Here is a 14,986-nt window from a genome sequence, read left to right as displayed (position 1 = left end):
AACGATGGTAACTTTAACCACATCTAACAGTACATTAGCAAACATGCTAACGAAACATTTAGAAAGACAGTTTACAAATATCACTAAAAATATCATGATATCATGAATCATGTCAGTTAATATTTCTCCATCTGCCATTTTTCGCTATTGTTCTTGCTTGCTTACCTAGTCTGATGATTCAGCTGTGCACATCCAGATGTTAATGCCTGCCCTTGTCTAATGTCTTTCATAATGTTGGGAACATAAGCTGGCATATGCAAATGTTGGGGGCGAACATATTAATGATCCCCACTGTTACGTAACAGTCGGTGTTATGTTGAGATTCGCCTGTTCTTCTGAGGTCTTTTAAACAAATGAGATTTATATAAGAAGGAGGAAACAATGGAGTTTGAGACTGTATGTCATTTCCATGTACTGAACTCTTGTTATTTAACTATGCCAAGATAAGTTAAATTTTTAATTCGAGGGCACCTTTAAAAGACAGATAAATCAACTTATCAGCTTACAGTGTGTAGGTCTCCTCGGCTTTCATTGTCAATTATGCTCCCTATTGTTGCTGGCAACCTGCGTCTTTGAACGAGGAGGCGGGCCAAACAATATTTTGAATTTGGACTGCAGTACCTATTTTGAACACTGGGTGTCATTCCTGCATAGAGCCCCTTTAAACTGATGCTTCGCACTGCTATTCACACACTGCTTCTGTGAACAGTAAACCCTGCCTACTTTGATTTGATTGGCCATCTCAATCATTTTGACATTGATGAGTACTGTTAGACCGCTGAGGCAGACCAGGCTAAAAATGTAACTTTTAAAAGTTTTTGTCACCCTAACATCAAAGTTGAGTGCTGTGTAATGGAGTGTAGCAGAGCAGAGCAGAGCAAGAATTTCAAATATTGGGGGGGTGTCTATGGTTATTACGGTCCTGTCACACACTTATGGACAAAAAATGTCCAAAAAATGTATTGGAAACAGGCGCACATCCCTCTAAAAAGATGTTCAGACCTTTCAAAGCTGCAAGTAAACACTTCTTCTAAGATGCCTAGGGAAATGTCTTCCAACTGCTATTTCTATTTAAGCTATTGTATATCCGCATAATGAAAACTGATAGAATCACAACTGACTTTGAACAGATGTTTGGATCAAGGATCCACAGAATGAAAATATTTAAAAACGTCTTGAGTGCTTCAGTCTGCAGATCTTCTGCCGTAATAAATGACTGAGTGCACTTTGTGAATTTGGCCAGATAAAGTTCAGGGCACTGAAGCAACTACACCAGACTGGAGAGCTGTGTGACTTTGGGACGAGGCCAGCCGCTCCGGTCTGGCCCATATGAACTGCTAAAGCGACCAGTACAAAGACTGTTAGAGACAGTTGAAGAACACCTGCTGGGGTAGTGATCTGGGCTTTCCCGCTGTATGGACTCTGATAAGACAACACACAAGCAAATAGAAAAGTGCAGAGAATGGACAGCATGAGTTGAGTAATGGTTGTTAAACAAGCCTGATTCACATGGACCTCAAACAAACCTAGTTTTCAGATTATCTGCAATCTTCATTTGAATCTATGCGTTTGAAGTGCCTACACATTGTCATATTAAGAGTTTTACACAATAAATATTTAACATTTACCTCAGTCCACAGAACAGAGAGTTTTGGGTTGTGTTGATCATCAGTGTTGGGGGTAAAGCATTACAAGTAACTTTTACGTAATTCAAATTACTATTTTCAGGTAACTAAATAAAGTAACGCATTGCTTTTTCAATTTACAACAAAATATCCAAGTTACTTTTTCAAATAAGTAACGCAAATTACTTTGTTTTCACGTGTATTGAGTGACAGTTCTCCTGTCCCAGAGGTGTTGTGTGCGCTGTGTGAACATGACGGTTAGTGTAGTTCTACACTAAATGTAAACATGCATTTACACATCTCACTTGCACGAAAACATTCAGTATTCCTAAAAATGAATAAAAACAATGCAATGCAATCTCAGAATTTTATGCAAACCTGTAATAATTAAATATATTAAATATACTTTATGTATTTAATCTCAATGTCTTTGCTGCTGATCTTCAATGATCTAATTCACCCTAATAGTTGATTAGTTTACATTAAAGGATTAGTCTACTTTCTAATAACATTTTCTTGATAATTTACTCACCCCCATGTCATCAAAAATGTTTATGTATTTCTTTCTTCAGTCGAAAAGAAACGGAACTAGCGCTGCGTTCGTTCCGTAAGTTGAATAGCCATTGAAGTCCACTATAAGGAGAATAATCCTGGAATGTTTTCATCAAAAACCTTAATTTCTTTTCGACCAAAGAAAGAAAGACATGAACATCTTGGATGACATGGGAGTGAGTAAATTATCAGGAAAGTTTTATTTGACAGTGGACTAATCCTTTAATTTGCTTTAGCTTACAGATAATTCCTTTCATATGAAGCAAAATGAACATAAATTAGAATTAAATTTGAATCGGGAGCTTGCAAATCAGAATCAAATCCCTAAATCTGTATTGATACCCAGCCTTTTGTGCCATATTGTCCACTGTCCAGCTTTAGTAACTGGCACATGTTCGTCTTTACATATTCAAAACATTAACCACTGTGTCTTATTATGCAGATCAGGGCGATGTATGACTATGTTTTGTAATGAACTCTGGGAAGTAATAGCCCTGCATTATTGACAGGCCCACAGGGAGTCGTCAGCAGTTAAATTTGTGTCATTTATTGATCAGCATGATTTACTGATTGATCCAACAAATGGTGATGGATAAGTAAAAAAGCAGAGGAGGGTCAGTGATTTATGATGGCCAATTGGGCTGACAAGAAGTCAGATTTGCTCTTAAATGGGCAACGTTTTGAACGGGTCGTATTAGCTAAAATTGACTGGAGAAAATGCATGATTTGATTTAAACCTCTTACCTGGTTGAAGGTTTTCTCCTCTGACCCTGGAAAGTGATAGAGCTTCCTCGTGTATCCCTTCTGAATGAAATCCCTGAAGAAGTTATTGATGTCCGTAATGGAGATAAGGCAAACGGCAGAGCTGGCGGTGGGCTCTGGTGAGTCAGGTTTGCTGCGGGCAAAGGCAGCAAACAGCACGTCCTCTCCTTCTTTCAGGCCCATCTCCTGCTGAAAGTCATAGCCGACTTTGGCCACATGAGCAGCTTGGAGAACATTGAAAACCACCTGGGCCGAGCGTTTCTTCCTCCTTCGCTCAGAGTAAATGCACTCAAAGGGCATTTCTACATAGCGCAGGATCTCAGGATCCGAAGAGCACATGCGTACGATCCTCGTGTGGAAGGCATTCGAGCCTCCACCTTCTCGTTGGACGGTGAGAAAATAAGCATATGGACCACTCTGGAAGGAGTAGATGTAGCGTAGCGGGTAGTTCCCACGCAGCCCTGGGGCCAAGTCCATGTAAGATTGCTCGGAAAAGAACTCAAAGCCATCTTGAGTCTCTCGCATCTTCCTAACGGAAATGGTGTGGTGGAGACGCGGGCCGGTCATATCAAGAGGCTCAGAATTTGCGACGAAGAACCTCACGACACCACTGCTCATCACGTTGAGGATCTGCGTGCCCGACGGTCCTGCTAGGCAGTCTGGGCAACCGTGACTACTGCCTTTGTTCTTCTCCGAATACATGCAAGTTACTTCCGTATCCAGGGGTCCGTCCTCTAACACGTGACGGGTGCAGACGCCGTTCCCAACCGAACCACAGCTGAAGAGCTCAAGGTCGTAGAACGTCTCCATCACCAGGGCCATATTGGTGTTGTTTGTGTTTGTGGGCTTGTCTTCGCAAACAAAGCATGGTTTTGGAACCAAGCAGTCTGGACCCTCGGAGACCGGCCCGGTATTATACTCATGTATCTTCTTGAGGTCTTTTGACAGAGCGTAAAGCTTGTTGACGGCACCTACGTACACAGTTCCATTGAATTCCAACAGCTTCTGGATGGGAGTGTCAGATACAAAGTGAGGAAGGTCATAGGTCACCGAGAGGTCGAGTTTGGAGCTTTCAATTGGTTCCTCACATTGACTATTCAAGCCCCAACACAGCGTTTGAAGGATGATGAGGATGCAAGTGGCTTCAGAATAGTGAATTCTCATCTTTGTTCTTCTGATGAGGAAAGAGACAACATTTATTGAGCATATTAACAGTGTAAAGCCTGACATATGAAATAAAAGAAAAGTTCTTAAATGGAATCTTTAGACAAATCAGTTTTTTTATCTAAAAAAGTGCATGTGTTTTATGTTTTGTCCCATATTTGATACATCAGGCTTTATATAGTGAGAATATGGTGCAAAAATATGCAATTTGGTGCAGTTGTTTTTAGTTATATGGCCAAAAAGTATGATGAAATTCTGATAGCTTGTAATGCAAATCAACAGGATCTCTACTACTTTCATAAAATGCATTTAAATATCAGTTGTCACTATCTCCCAACAATATGTCTTATTAAGATTATATTTATATGCTTAGTTTTATGATCAAAACTCAGTAGTTTTCATTGTGGGGGGCAAAACTATAAACTATCAATCAATGCAGAAGGCATATTAAAAGATTATGTACAAGTTTTGCTCACATTGATCATTTAGAGGCCTAAAAATGCATATCAAACAAGATGCTTTGGGCTTTATAGGGTTAAAACAAATAGCATTTTTGTAAGAATTCTGATTCTATATATAGAAGCCATTAGTGCACAAAACACAAGGACACAAAAGCTTTATGAACCAAGACAAGCTACTCTGAACAAATGACACTTGTAAATCACAGCCACACGCACTGCAACAACAATGATATCAATGGTTTCCTTGCATTGTAGAAGCCTCAATAATTCACCACTCACTGAGTATGACAAATCCATGGATAAAAGAAAGAGGGCAACTCTAAACGATCCTTGTGCCTATGACTTGGACAGCACTTTTGTGTCTGTGTACCAGAAGAGGCGAATCATCAAAGAGTCAGCCTACACTGAGTGCACTGCGGTGACAAGTCTAACTTTAGACGGCGTTCTCAAGGGAGTGGTTGATAAACTCAATTAAGCCTGGTAGTCTGCGGACGCCGGAGAAGTGATTTATTGTCGGTGTACTTAAACGCTATTCCTCCAGGAGGTCGCTTTTAGGGTTGAGAGGGAGAGAGCGGCAGAGCTAGGGAATATGGGATTCACCCTTACTGTTATCTAAGCAATTGAAGTGCACTGAGTAGCACTATAGGTCTCTGCAAGCATTACTGAAGAATAACTGTTGCACTTTCTTACCTTTTAGAAATATTCAGTCAGTTTTCGTACTGTTTACCTATATACAGTATCTCTTTTTTTTAGTAAACAAGCTTTTATATTGTCTTTTCATCTTCCTTAAACATACTTCTACACATTACCACTTCAAGTGCAGTAACAATGCTTGGCACACTAAGGATCCTCACTCAAAAGTGCTTCAAAAACCCTTGAAAAGGCAGGAACAGAAAAAAATACTTAACATAATTATTATTTATTAATATTTTACAACACACTGGGACTCACATAATGCATTTCCATGATGTTCTTAAAAAAATAAACTGATTTTACTTTCAATTTTACTGTTTGCATCTCCCATGAAAATAAAAATGAAAATATGTGAGTTTTGGGCCAAATCTTAAGTGTCTGCAGACCAGTATTTTTCTCAGAAATTGAGCCCACTTATTTAGGTACTCAAATGACTATAAAAAAATTAAAGTGTTTAGACATAAACAAGTCTACATTTCCAAATATTACGTTCCTAAACTTGAAAAGTAAACAAAAGCTTCAGTTTTCTTAACTGGGTTTCATGGAAACCTACAGATTTACAATGACTCACACTGTCAACAGCTAAACGCACACCTTCCAGAGAATTCCATGAAACCCGTTCAAAACAAAATTTTCCTAGCAAACCAAAAACAAGAAACGTATTTTAATAGCAACAACTAAACTTTAATAGCATAACTTCCGATGGAATAACCATCCGTGATACTTTTTATCATACTATAAACATTCAGAAATAAAACAAACGCTCACTCACCTGTAAAATAAAGACACCTGTCTGAGACAGAAAAGGAAAATAATCACATCTTTTAACGGTCCGGTTCGCTCTAGACGCGCGCGCGCTGTTTCTGGCGGATGCCAGCAGTCTCGAGATGGGATGCGGCGGTGAGTTTCTGCGCGCTTTCAGTTAAAAACTTGCCCGCTCTTCCTCCTCCTCTCCGCAGCACCGTAACCACTCACTTGGAGAATGTGCACTCGGGTGACTCACGCTCAGAATGGGTCACATCAGTTTAAAGGGTTTGTTGTTGTACTCTGCGCAAACGCTGCGGGTCGTTACTCCATGGTGCGCGTGCCATTGGATGGAATGGGTCTCTCAGGTGAGCAGCGCGCAGTCAGATCACTGACAGTTACGTCACTGGCGGTGGAGTAACGGAGTCCGATGATTGGCTGCTGATTTTTAGCAATTACTGGGTAAGTTCCATTAACATCAAATAAAAGTGTTAATATTTGTAATGCGTAATTTTAAATGTTTATTTCGAAATTTATACACGATGTGTAGCCAAAACATTAAACGTTGTGATCTAAAATACATTTCATTTAATTAATCATTAGATGCATAAAATAAAGTGGAATGGCTTTAATGGTTTTCAAAAGCCTTCAAACCCCAAAAAGATATAAAAAAAAAAAAGTCCCATGACCTTAAACATCTGCAGTAACAACATTCTAATATTGCATAATAACACTGTAAAAAACAAATTTTGTCCCACAAACCATGCCCTAACACATATTTTTGACTGACAGGCTACTGTCCTACTTTTCGAAACCACATTTCCTAAAGTGGGACACTAATAAAAATATAAAATATAAGTTATACTATTTTGTGATTACAAACATTTCATAAGCACATTAGGCCAAAAAGCAGCATGATTGTTTTGTTTCAAATTAATTTATACTCCTTAATATCAAGTTTATCAAAACTTTATTGAACTTTGGGTGGTCTTCACACAAGGTGTTTCCTGTTTGATGATTGCTCCAGCCTCAAATATGACTAGACATTTGAGAGGTCATGTTATTTTGATCACATGACACCATAGTTTCACTGGCATTCATGTATTTATGGGGGACCTACAATCAAACACTGCATTTAAAGCCAGGATGAATGAATATTCTATAATTTCCTGGTGGTAATTTCCTGGTGGAGTTTGTATTTCATTAATCACTCTAATGACCAAACCGGTTAATTGCTAGTACATTATTACATTGTGTAGCATTAAATTCATATGCATCGACCTTCCATCATTGACTAAGTGAGCTCAAAACATCAATACTTATATGGAAAAGCTCAATAGTCTGCATTCAGAAGTCTGTCTCACCACAAAAGACTGCATATGGGTATGTATGGGCATTTATTGGGGTTTTGGTTTTAGCAAGTGTGCTTATTTGTCATATTTGTCAAAAAGCAGATGGAGGGAAGTTTACTACTGTGGTCAGCTTTACACGGCCACCCTGTAATCACTAAACCCGAAGTGTGAAATTCTGGACTTATGACTTTCTCTTCAACAATGCAGTATCTTCATCCAGCACCTGCCATGGTATGTTACTGTTTTTTTTTGAAGGCCTCGTGAGCATGACACATTTCACAAATATCCTGTGGTCTTTTTTGAAGCCAGGAGACTTTTCATAATATCATGAAAAAACAACATATTTCTGAAATGATTTGGCCAACGTGTCATGTTAACGATAGATTGTAATGTGGTTTTTATTTGTCCCCCTCTTGTGCCACAAAGTTCGTATACAGGATAACTCGAGCTCTATTCAAGGTATCGTAACGCCACCTAGTGGTGACCCAGTCCTAGTGTTCCAGATTTATGAACTAATCAATAAAAGGTGTGATCTGGTGTTTGACACAGAGTGAGTGGAGGGAGGACACCACAGATAATCTACAAAACTGGTCCGTATAGATTTACTACACACTCTAACTTAGTCTCAGGTTTTATTTATGACCTTAAGGTCAATAAAATCCAGGTTAGTGCTGACCTGGTCATTCTCCTACTGTAAAACCTCATTGACGACTGATCATTTAAACCTGCCATGGTTCATTTGGAAAAGGGCTTTTAAGTGTTGCACACATCAGCAGCAGTAATTTAACTATCCCCTTGACATCAGTATATTGCATATATTGCGAAGAATGACTGCTGACATTCAATTATTTTGTTACAGTGTAATGCCTTAAAGGGTTAGTTCACCCAAAAATGAAAATAATGTAATTAATTACTCACCCTCATGCCGCTCCACCTTCGTTCATCTTCAGAACACAAATGAAGATATTTTTGTTGAAATCCGATGGCTCAGTGAGGCCAACATCCATCTCTCAAGATCCATTAAGGTACTAAAAACATATTTAAATCAGTTCATGTGAGTACAGTGGTTCAATATTAATATTATAAAGCATAGAGAATATTTTTGGTGCGCCAAAATAACAAAATAATGACTTATTTAGTGATGGGCGATTTCAAAACACTGCTTCATTAAGCTTTGGAGCATTATGAATCTTTTGTGTTGAATCATGATTCGGATCAAACCGCCAAAATGCTGAAATCATGTGACTTTGGCCCTCCGAACCACTGATTTGACACAAAAGATTCATAACACTCCAAAGCTTAATGAAGCAGTATTTTGAAATCGGCCATCACTATATAAGTCGTTATTTTGTTTTTTTGGCACACCAAAAATATTCTCGTTGACATTATTTTCCTTTTGGGTGAACTAACCCTTTAAAGAAAGACTTTCAGGCAATGAAAGATGCAGTTTTATCAGTCAAACTTTAGATCTGAATCAAATGTATTTAAATCACAGAGGAAAATAAGACACAGTAGCCTATCAACTTGAATTTATCTTCCTCTGCCTTGGGCTGTTTCAAAACCGTAATATATTGAGAAACGGATTTGACATTGTTATTTTAAGAAAGTTTTAACAGAGCTGCGTTTTAAAATCTTTACTTTTAGAGATACACTCAAACCAATTTTACAGCACTTAAGCTGATTAGTTCACCCAGTCTGCATTGTTTTCCTCTGGGTCACATGACCGGTCTTAGCTTCATTTCTGATTTATTTCATAATCATAATATTATTGATTTTAAAACCTGGTCCTTGATAGTGAACACAACAGGCTTTATGATTTATTCAAATTGGATAATCTTGTTTTTCATTTTGTTGAATGGAATGAAGCTTCAGGGCTTCAGGTCCCTTGCAAAAACGAATCAGGCCTACAATTTACTATATACTTTTATATAAGTGCACATTCAATTCAGTTAAGCACACTGTTTTTCTCAAAGAAAACAAAGAGCTTTCCTTCATTCAATCAACATCATCCTTTATGTTACATTTTTACAGCACTGGACTGCAAAAACACTCCTTTGTTAGGTGTTTGTCCTGAAATTTTTTACAAAGAAAACCACTTCGACCTCCAGATTCAGTAATCACAGTTATCTCAAAAAGACAACATGAACAAAAACACTTTGAAACAATTGAAATTTGAACAAAAACTGTGATCATTTCCTTGCTTCAGATTTCTCTGTGCAGCTGAATATACAGTGTGACTCCGTTGCCTCTATGGTGACAATGATTCAACTGCTGCCAGTGGAAATGAAAACCTGGTGGAGGTGGATGGCTGCTCAGAAAGTACCATCTGTTCTGTCTGATCAAAACAGCTGAGATTTGATTGAACGTGACTGTGTTTGTACCGCCTGTGTAAGAGTTTAGATCTATGACTCAGTGCAGTTAGGTATATTCACAGCAGAAGATATTCTGATGATCACAACATCTGAAAGAAACAGGTGCTGTGATGCCCACGGGGCGAAGGAAAAATGAACAGTCTCCTAAACTATAAATCTTCTGTGTTATTCACTGTCAGAAGTTTTACTGGGCATAATATCAAAGTACATAGCAGCCTACATTAAATAGCCTATATTAAACACATGTAATTGCACATTAATCAATTCAGTGACTCCTCCACCCTGTTGAAAAAAGCAGCATATGCTGGTAAGGTACAGGTGCTGGTCATATAATTAGAATATCGTGAAAAAGTTCATTTTTTTATTGTAAATTATTTTAAAAAATGAAACTTTCATATATACTAGATTCCCTACATGTTCTTTGAAACCACATTAATGGGGAAGACTGCTGACTTGGCAATGGTCCAGGAGACAATCATTCACAGCCTCCACAAAGAGAGTAAGTCACAGATGGAGATTACTGAATGTGGTGGCTGTTTACAGAGTGATGTATCAAAGCATATTAAATGCAAAGTTGACTAGAAGGAAGAAATTGGGTAGGCAAAGGTGCACAAGCAACAGGGATGACCACAAGCTTGAGAATACTGTCAAGTAAAGCTGATTCAAACACTTGGGAGAGCTTCACAATGAGACAAAAATGAAGCCGGAGTCAGCGCATCAAGAGTCACCACACTCAGACATCTTCAGGAAAAGGACTACCAAGCCACTTCTGAAACAGAAACAACGTCAGAAGCATCTTACCTGGGCAAACGCGAAAAAGAACTGGACAGTGAACAGTGGTCGAAAGTCCTCTTTTCAGATAAAAGTAAATTTTGCATTTCATGTTGAAATCATGGTCCCAGAGTCTGAAGGAAGACTGGAGAGGCACAGAATCCAAGCTGCTTGAAGTCTAATGGGAAGTTTCTGAAGTCAGTAATGATTTGGGGGGCCGTGAAGTCTGCTGGTGTTGGTCTATTGTGTTTTATCAAGTGCAAAGTCAATGCAGCCATCTTCCAGGAGATTCTGGAGCACTTTATGCTTCCATCTGCTGACAAGCTTTATGGAGATGCTGGTTTCCTTTTCCAGCAGGACTTTAGCACCTGCCCACAGTGCAAAAACCACTTCCAAGTGGTTTGCTGACCATGATATTACTGTGCTTTATTGGCCAGCCAACATGCCTGACCTCTGAATCTATGGGATATTTTCAAGAGAAAGATGAGAAACAGTCGATCCAACAATATACAGAAGATCTGAAGGCTCAGTAGTGTCTCAGCAGTGCCACAGGCTGATCACTTCCATGCCACACTTCACTGATGCTGTAATTTGTGCTAGGAGCAAGTCATTTGCTGTATTATGTGCTGCCGACCAAGTATTGAGTGCACAAATGACCATACTTTAAAGAACTTGAACTTTTCTGTTTTGAAAATCCATTTTTTGCTTGATCTTAGGACATATTCTAATATTTTGAGATACTGGATTTTGGACTTTCATGAGCTGTACACTCTAATCATCAAAATAAAAAAAATAAAAACTTTTTAAATGTTTTACTTTACATGTAGAGAATCTAGAATATATGAAAGTTTCATTTTAAAAAATAATTTACAATAAAAAAATTAACTTTTTCACGATATTCTAATTATATGACCAGCACCTGTAGGTTTTGAAGCTGGTATGCTGGTTTGAGCTGGTTTGTCCTGGACCATCATAAGACCAGCATAAACCAGCTCAAACCAGCATGCAGCTTCAAAACCTACTTTAACCAGGATATGCTGCTTTTTTCAACAGATACAATAATCAAAAAGATTGCTATTGTCTTTATTTACCAGAAGGAGGTGTTATCACACAACAACGATACAATCCTGTAACATTTTACATGGTGACGTTAAAGTTTCTCAATGTTTACCTGACAAATTGCATATAGGCCTATGTTATTTTAGCTATATAGGCAAAGGCTACCATATTTGTTTTAGCTAACGTTAACTTACATGAATTTTAAAAATACATTCAGATTGAAATCTTCGTCAAGAAATTAGATGCTCCATAAATAAAATCCAAAACATTTTAGAGGACCTTTGCTGGTGTTTTATAACGATCGAAATTATTCACAAATCAAGCTATAATTAATCAATTTCGTGCTCCCTGAACAGTTCCGGTCATGTTTGTTTGAGTCGTCGAATTAAGATACTTGTTAATGGTAATATGGTATTCTGTAATTTATTCCCAACCTAAGCAACGCAAAGAAATAAAAAAAAACTCAAAAAAATATATTTCTAAATGTAATTACCCCTAAAATTCTGGAATTCTACAATATACTTTTCGCCTGATTCGTTAAAGAAAAGATTCGATTCAAATGAACGATTCGGGAATCATTTCTCACGGACCAGCAGGTAATTCTCTGTGTTATTATCCTCAGTTCCCGCAGGGGGTGATACATTTCCTTTGAAGCATTTTACAGATTTGAATATAGGTTATTTTCCTATCAAATACAGGTTCTCCTGACAGGCTTTCCCATTATTTATGTGTGAAAATAAAAGGAAATATTTTCAGATGATGCTTATGACATTTATTGTGGTTATGATTCTTATGTACGTGTAGGCCAGGATTTTTATAGGCCAAGTTGACTAAAACCAAAACAAAAAATATATTAAAAAAAGTCATTACTTGAAATTAACTGAAATAAAATGTATAAAAACTTAAACGTAATTTTTTACCTAGTTGACAAAGGCAGTAATTCTCATTTTAACTTGATGTAAAATCACTAAAACTTAAATAAAAATAAAAACTATAAAGACATATTTAATGTCAAACAAAACAAATTTACTAAAACTATAACTAAAATTAAAACAAACAAAAAATTAATTATGAATAAAAACTATAATAGTATTTCAAAATACTAAAATAATACTGATGTAGGCTTCAGCTCTATAAGTAGGTAAAAAGTGTCTAGTTTCATTAGACTAGAGGATCCATGCCACTAAACTGTATTACAAAAGAAAAATGTTTCGAGGTTCAGTCCAAATACTCACTAGACGCACATGAAAATGAATAAGCACATTGATTTATTTCTCTTTATTTTAGTAACCCTGAGCTTACGTGCTTATATTTGGCTTCTCTTTAAATATTTCAGTATTAATTGCCGTGGGTTCAAGGACTGTGCTGGTTTTGTACACAAATAAATAAAGCCCTAAAATGACCACAGAGAGGTTAAAGCAGCCCAAAAGAGCTTTAAACAAAGTCCTAAAATGAAATCAAAGCCATTTAATCAAATACTTTTTTTATGACAAGAAAGCAAAGCCTGTTTGTGAATTTGCAGCGGTGTAAACGTCACAAATAAAGACGCTGAACGGACCAGACAAATGAAATCAACTTGATTTATATTAAATTTTCTTTAATGTGCACAGCATTATGTGATTTTACAGTAAAAGCAAGGAAAGAGAATTTCAGTTTTCATATAAAAATACGATCTCATCTACAGAGGCAGACTCATTGAAGCAAATGCATCGCAATAGATACTAAGACAGCAGGTAGACAAAGAAGTGACCAAGTCAAAGCGGGTAGACAAAAGGTGACAGAAGTGAGCATAATGTCAGTACAAAATACTATATAAACCCCACTTTAGCAGCAGCCTCTAATGCTGGAAACTTTGGTTTGCTGCCAGTCTTTGCCAATGTGTGTGTGTGTGTGTGTGTGTGTGTGACAGTGAATAAACAGAAGCAGACAGGTTTGTTTACGGGACAAAATTCCAAACCAAATGATGTCACTTCGTATGGCAGAAACAACATTTTAAAAAAAAAAAATGCAAAAAACTAATTCTTCATCTTCAAAGACTGCAAATAATGTAAATGTTAAGGCTGTGGTAATGTGCTTTCGTGTTAAAAAAGTTCACGACCTCGCTAGCTTTATGTCCTATAGTTGCTAGCTTCACATGATGTCTCTCTGGAAGTTGTAAAGACATTCTATGCCACTCAAAAAGCTGTTGACATGACGACCGGTTTGAAGCGTTACATGTCAGAGCCAGGAACAGTCTCTTTGTTAGTATATGCTGAGTTGGCAAAGGGTTCAGTGAGGGCACCTCTTTTGCCCCGTGTTCAGGCCATCCACCATATTTAGTAGCAACATGCAGTGTGACGGGCAGTCTTAACATCAGCAGGGCCATGCCTACTTTTTTCTTGAATATTCGTTCGGTTTCCCCGAACCCTCTCCCAAAAACAAACCAAAAAACGTTTGGATTACATAAACCCCATTGATGACAAAAAAGGGTGATAGTACCCAAATGGAAGAATGAACATAGCAAAACTATTAGAATCTTGTATATAATGTTTAGATGGAACTATTTTGGACCGACTAATTGGACGTGAAAGTCAATGAACGATAGGGGACAAAAAAAAACAAACAAAAAACCCACAACAAATTCACAGCCTTGTCCCAGCAGGCAAATCTTAAAGGGATAGTTCACCCAAAAATGAAAATTCTGTCATTATTTACTCAAACTAATGTCGTTCCAAACTGCGCAATATTTGACGATAAAACTGCAGTCACATTTTCTGTTGTTCAGCAAATTTTCACGGTCGAAATCCAGTTGCTTCAAAAGGAATCAGAGCGATTACTAATGCGACTGAACCTTAAAATATATATTTTTATATATATATATATATATATATATATTTTTTTTTTTTTTCTTTTTTTTTTCTATTTATATATTTATAAATTATATTCTATTTAATGATAGTGACCACCAGTGTTGGGGGTAACGCATTAAAAGTAAAGCGAGTTACGTAATCAGATTACTTTTTACAAGTAACTAGTAAAGTAACGCATTACTTTTAAATTTACAATAAAATTACTTTTTCAAATAAGTAACTGTAGTTACTTTGTTTTCCTTATTCATTTCCCTTTTGGTGTGAAACAAACAAAACAATCAGCCCAGCCCAGATGAGAAAAAGTAACACAAAAGTAACGTAACACGTTACTTTCCATAAAAAGTAACCAAGTAACGCAATCAGTTACTTTTTTGGGGATTAACGCAATATTGTAATGCATTACTTTTAAAAGTATATTTCCCCAACACTAGTGACCACCATCAAGCACCAAAAAGGACAAAAATCCCCAAAAAAGACCACAAAAGTAGTCAATATGACTCATGTTCTATATTTCATATAAGTCATATGACTTGAGAGATTTGAAAAATAGCACTCAAATCATGTGGATCACGTTTATGCAGC

General features: G+C 37.2%; 2 protein-coding genes across 5 annotated transcripts in view; both read right to left on the bottom strand.

The window, feature by feature from the left end:
• The window catches only part of met (MET proto-oncogene, receptor tyrosine kinase), a 71,443-nt gene extending 63,147 nt beyond the window's left edge, over positions 1-8,296 (bottom strand). For 2 of the 4 annotated variants that reach the window (XM_067380503.1, XM_067380506.1), the window contains exons 1-2: positions 6,030-6,396; positions 2,922-4,113 (exon numbers count right to left, since the gene is read on the bottom strand). In XM_067380503.1, coding sequence (XP_067236604.1) covers positions 2,922-4,103 — 1,182 coding nt within the window. In that variant the 5' untranslated portion in view covers positions 4,104-4,113; positions 6,030-6,396. Of the gene's footprint in view, positions 1-2,921; positions 4,114-6,029; positions 6,398-8,271 lie in introns of those variants that run through there. The other 2 variants (XM_067380505.1, XM_067380504.1) reach the window with 2 other exon arrangements.
• A 4,855-nt stretch (positions 8,297-13,151) lies between these two features.
• cav1 (caveolin 1) overlaps positions 13,152-14,986 on the bottom strand; it is a 9,247-nt gene continuing 7,412 nt past the window's right edge. Inside the window, exon 3 of the mRNA XM_067380235.1 lies at positions 13,152-14,986. This exon is cut by the window's right edge and continues 710 nt beyond it. The gene's annotated coding sequence lies outside the window, so the exon portion shown is untranslated.

The sequence above is a fragment of the Chanodichthys erythropterus genome, chromosome 24, assembly GCF_024489055.1.
Source record: "Chanodichthys erythropterus isolate Z2021 chromosome 24, ASM2448905v1, whole genome shotgun sequence".
NCBI classification, from domain to species: domain Eukaryota; kingdom Metazoa; phylum Chordata; class Actinopteri; order Cypriniformes; family Xenocyprididae; genus Chanodichthys; species Chanodichthys erythropterus.
The sequence above is the reverse complement of the archived record's forward strand: the minus strand, read 5'-3'. Positions and strand labels throughout refer to the sequence as shown.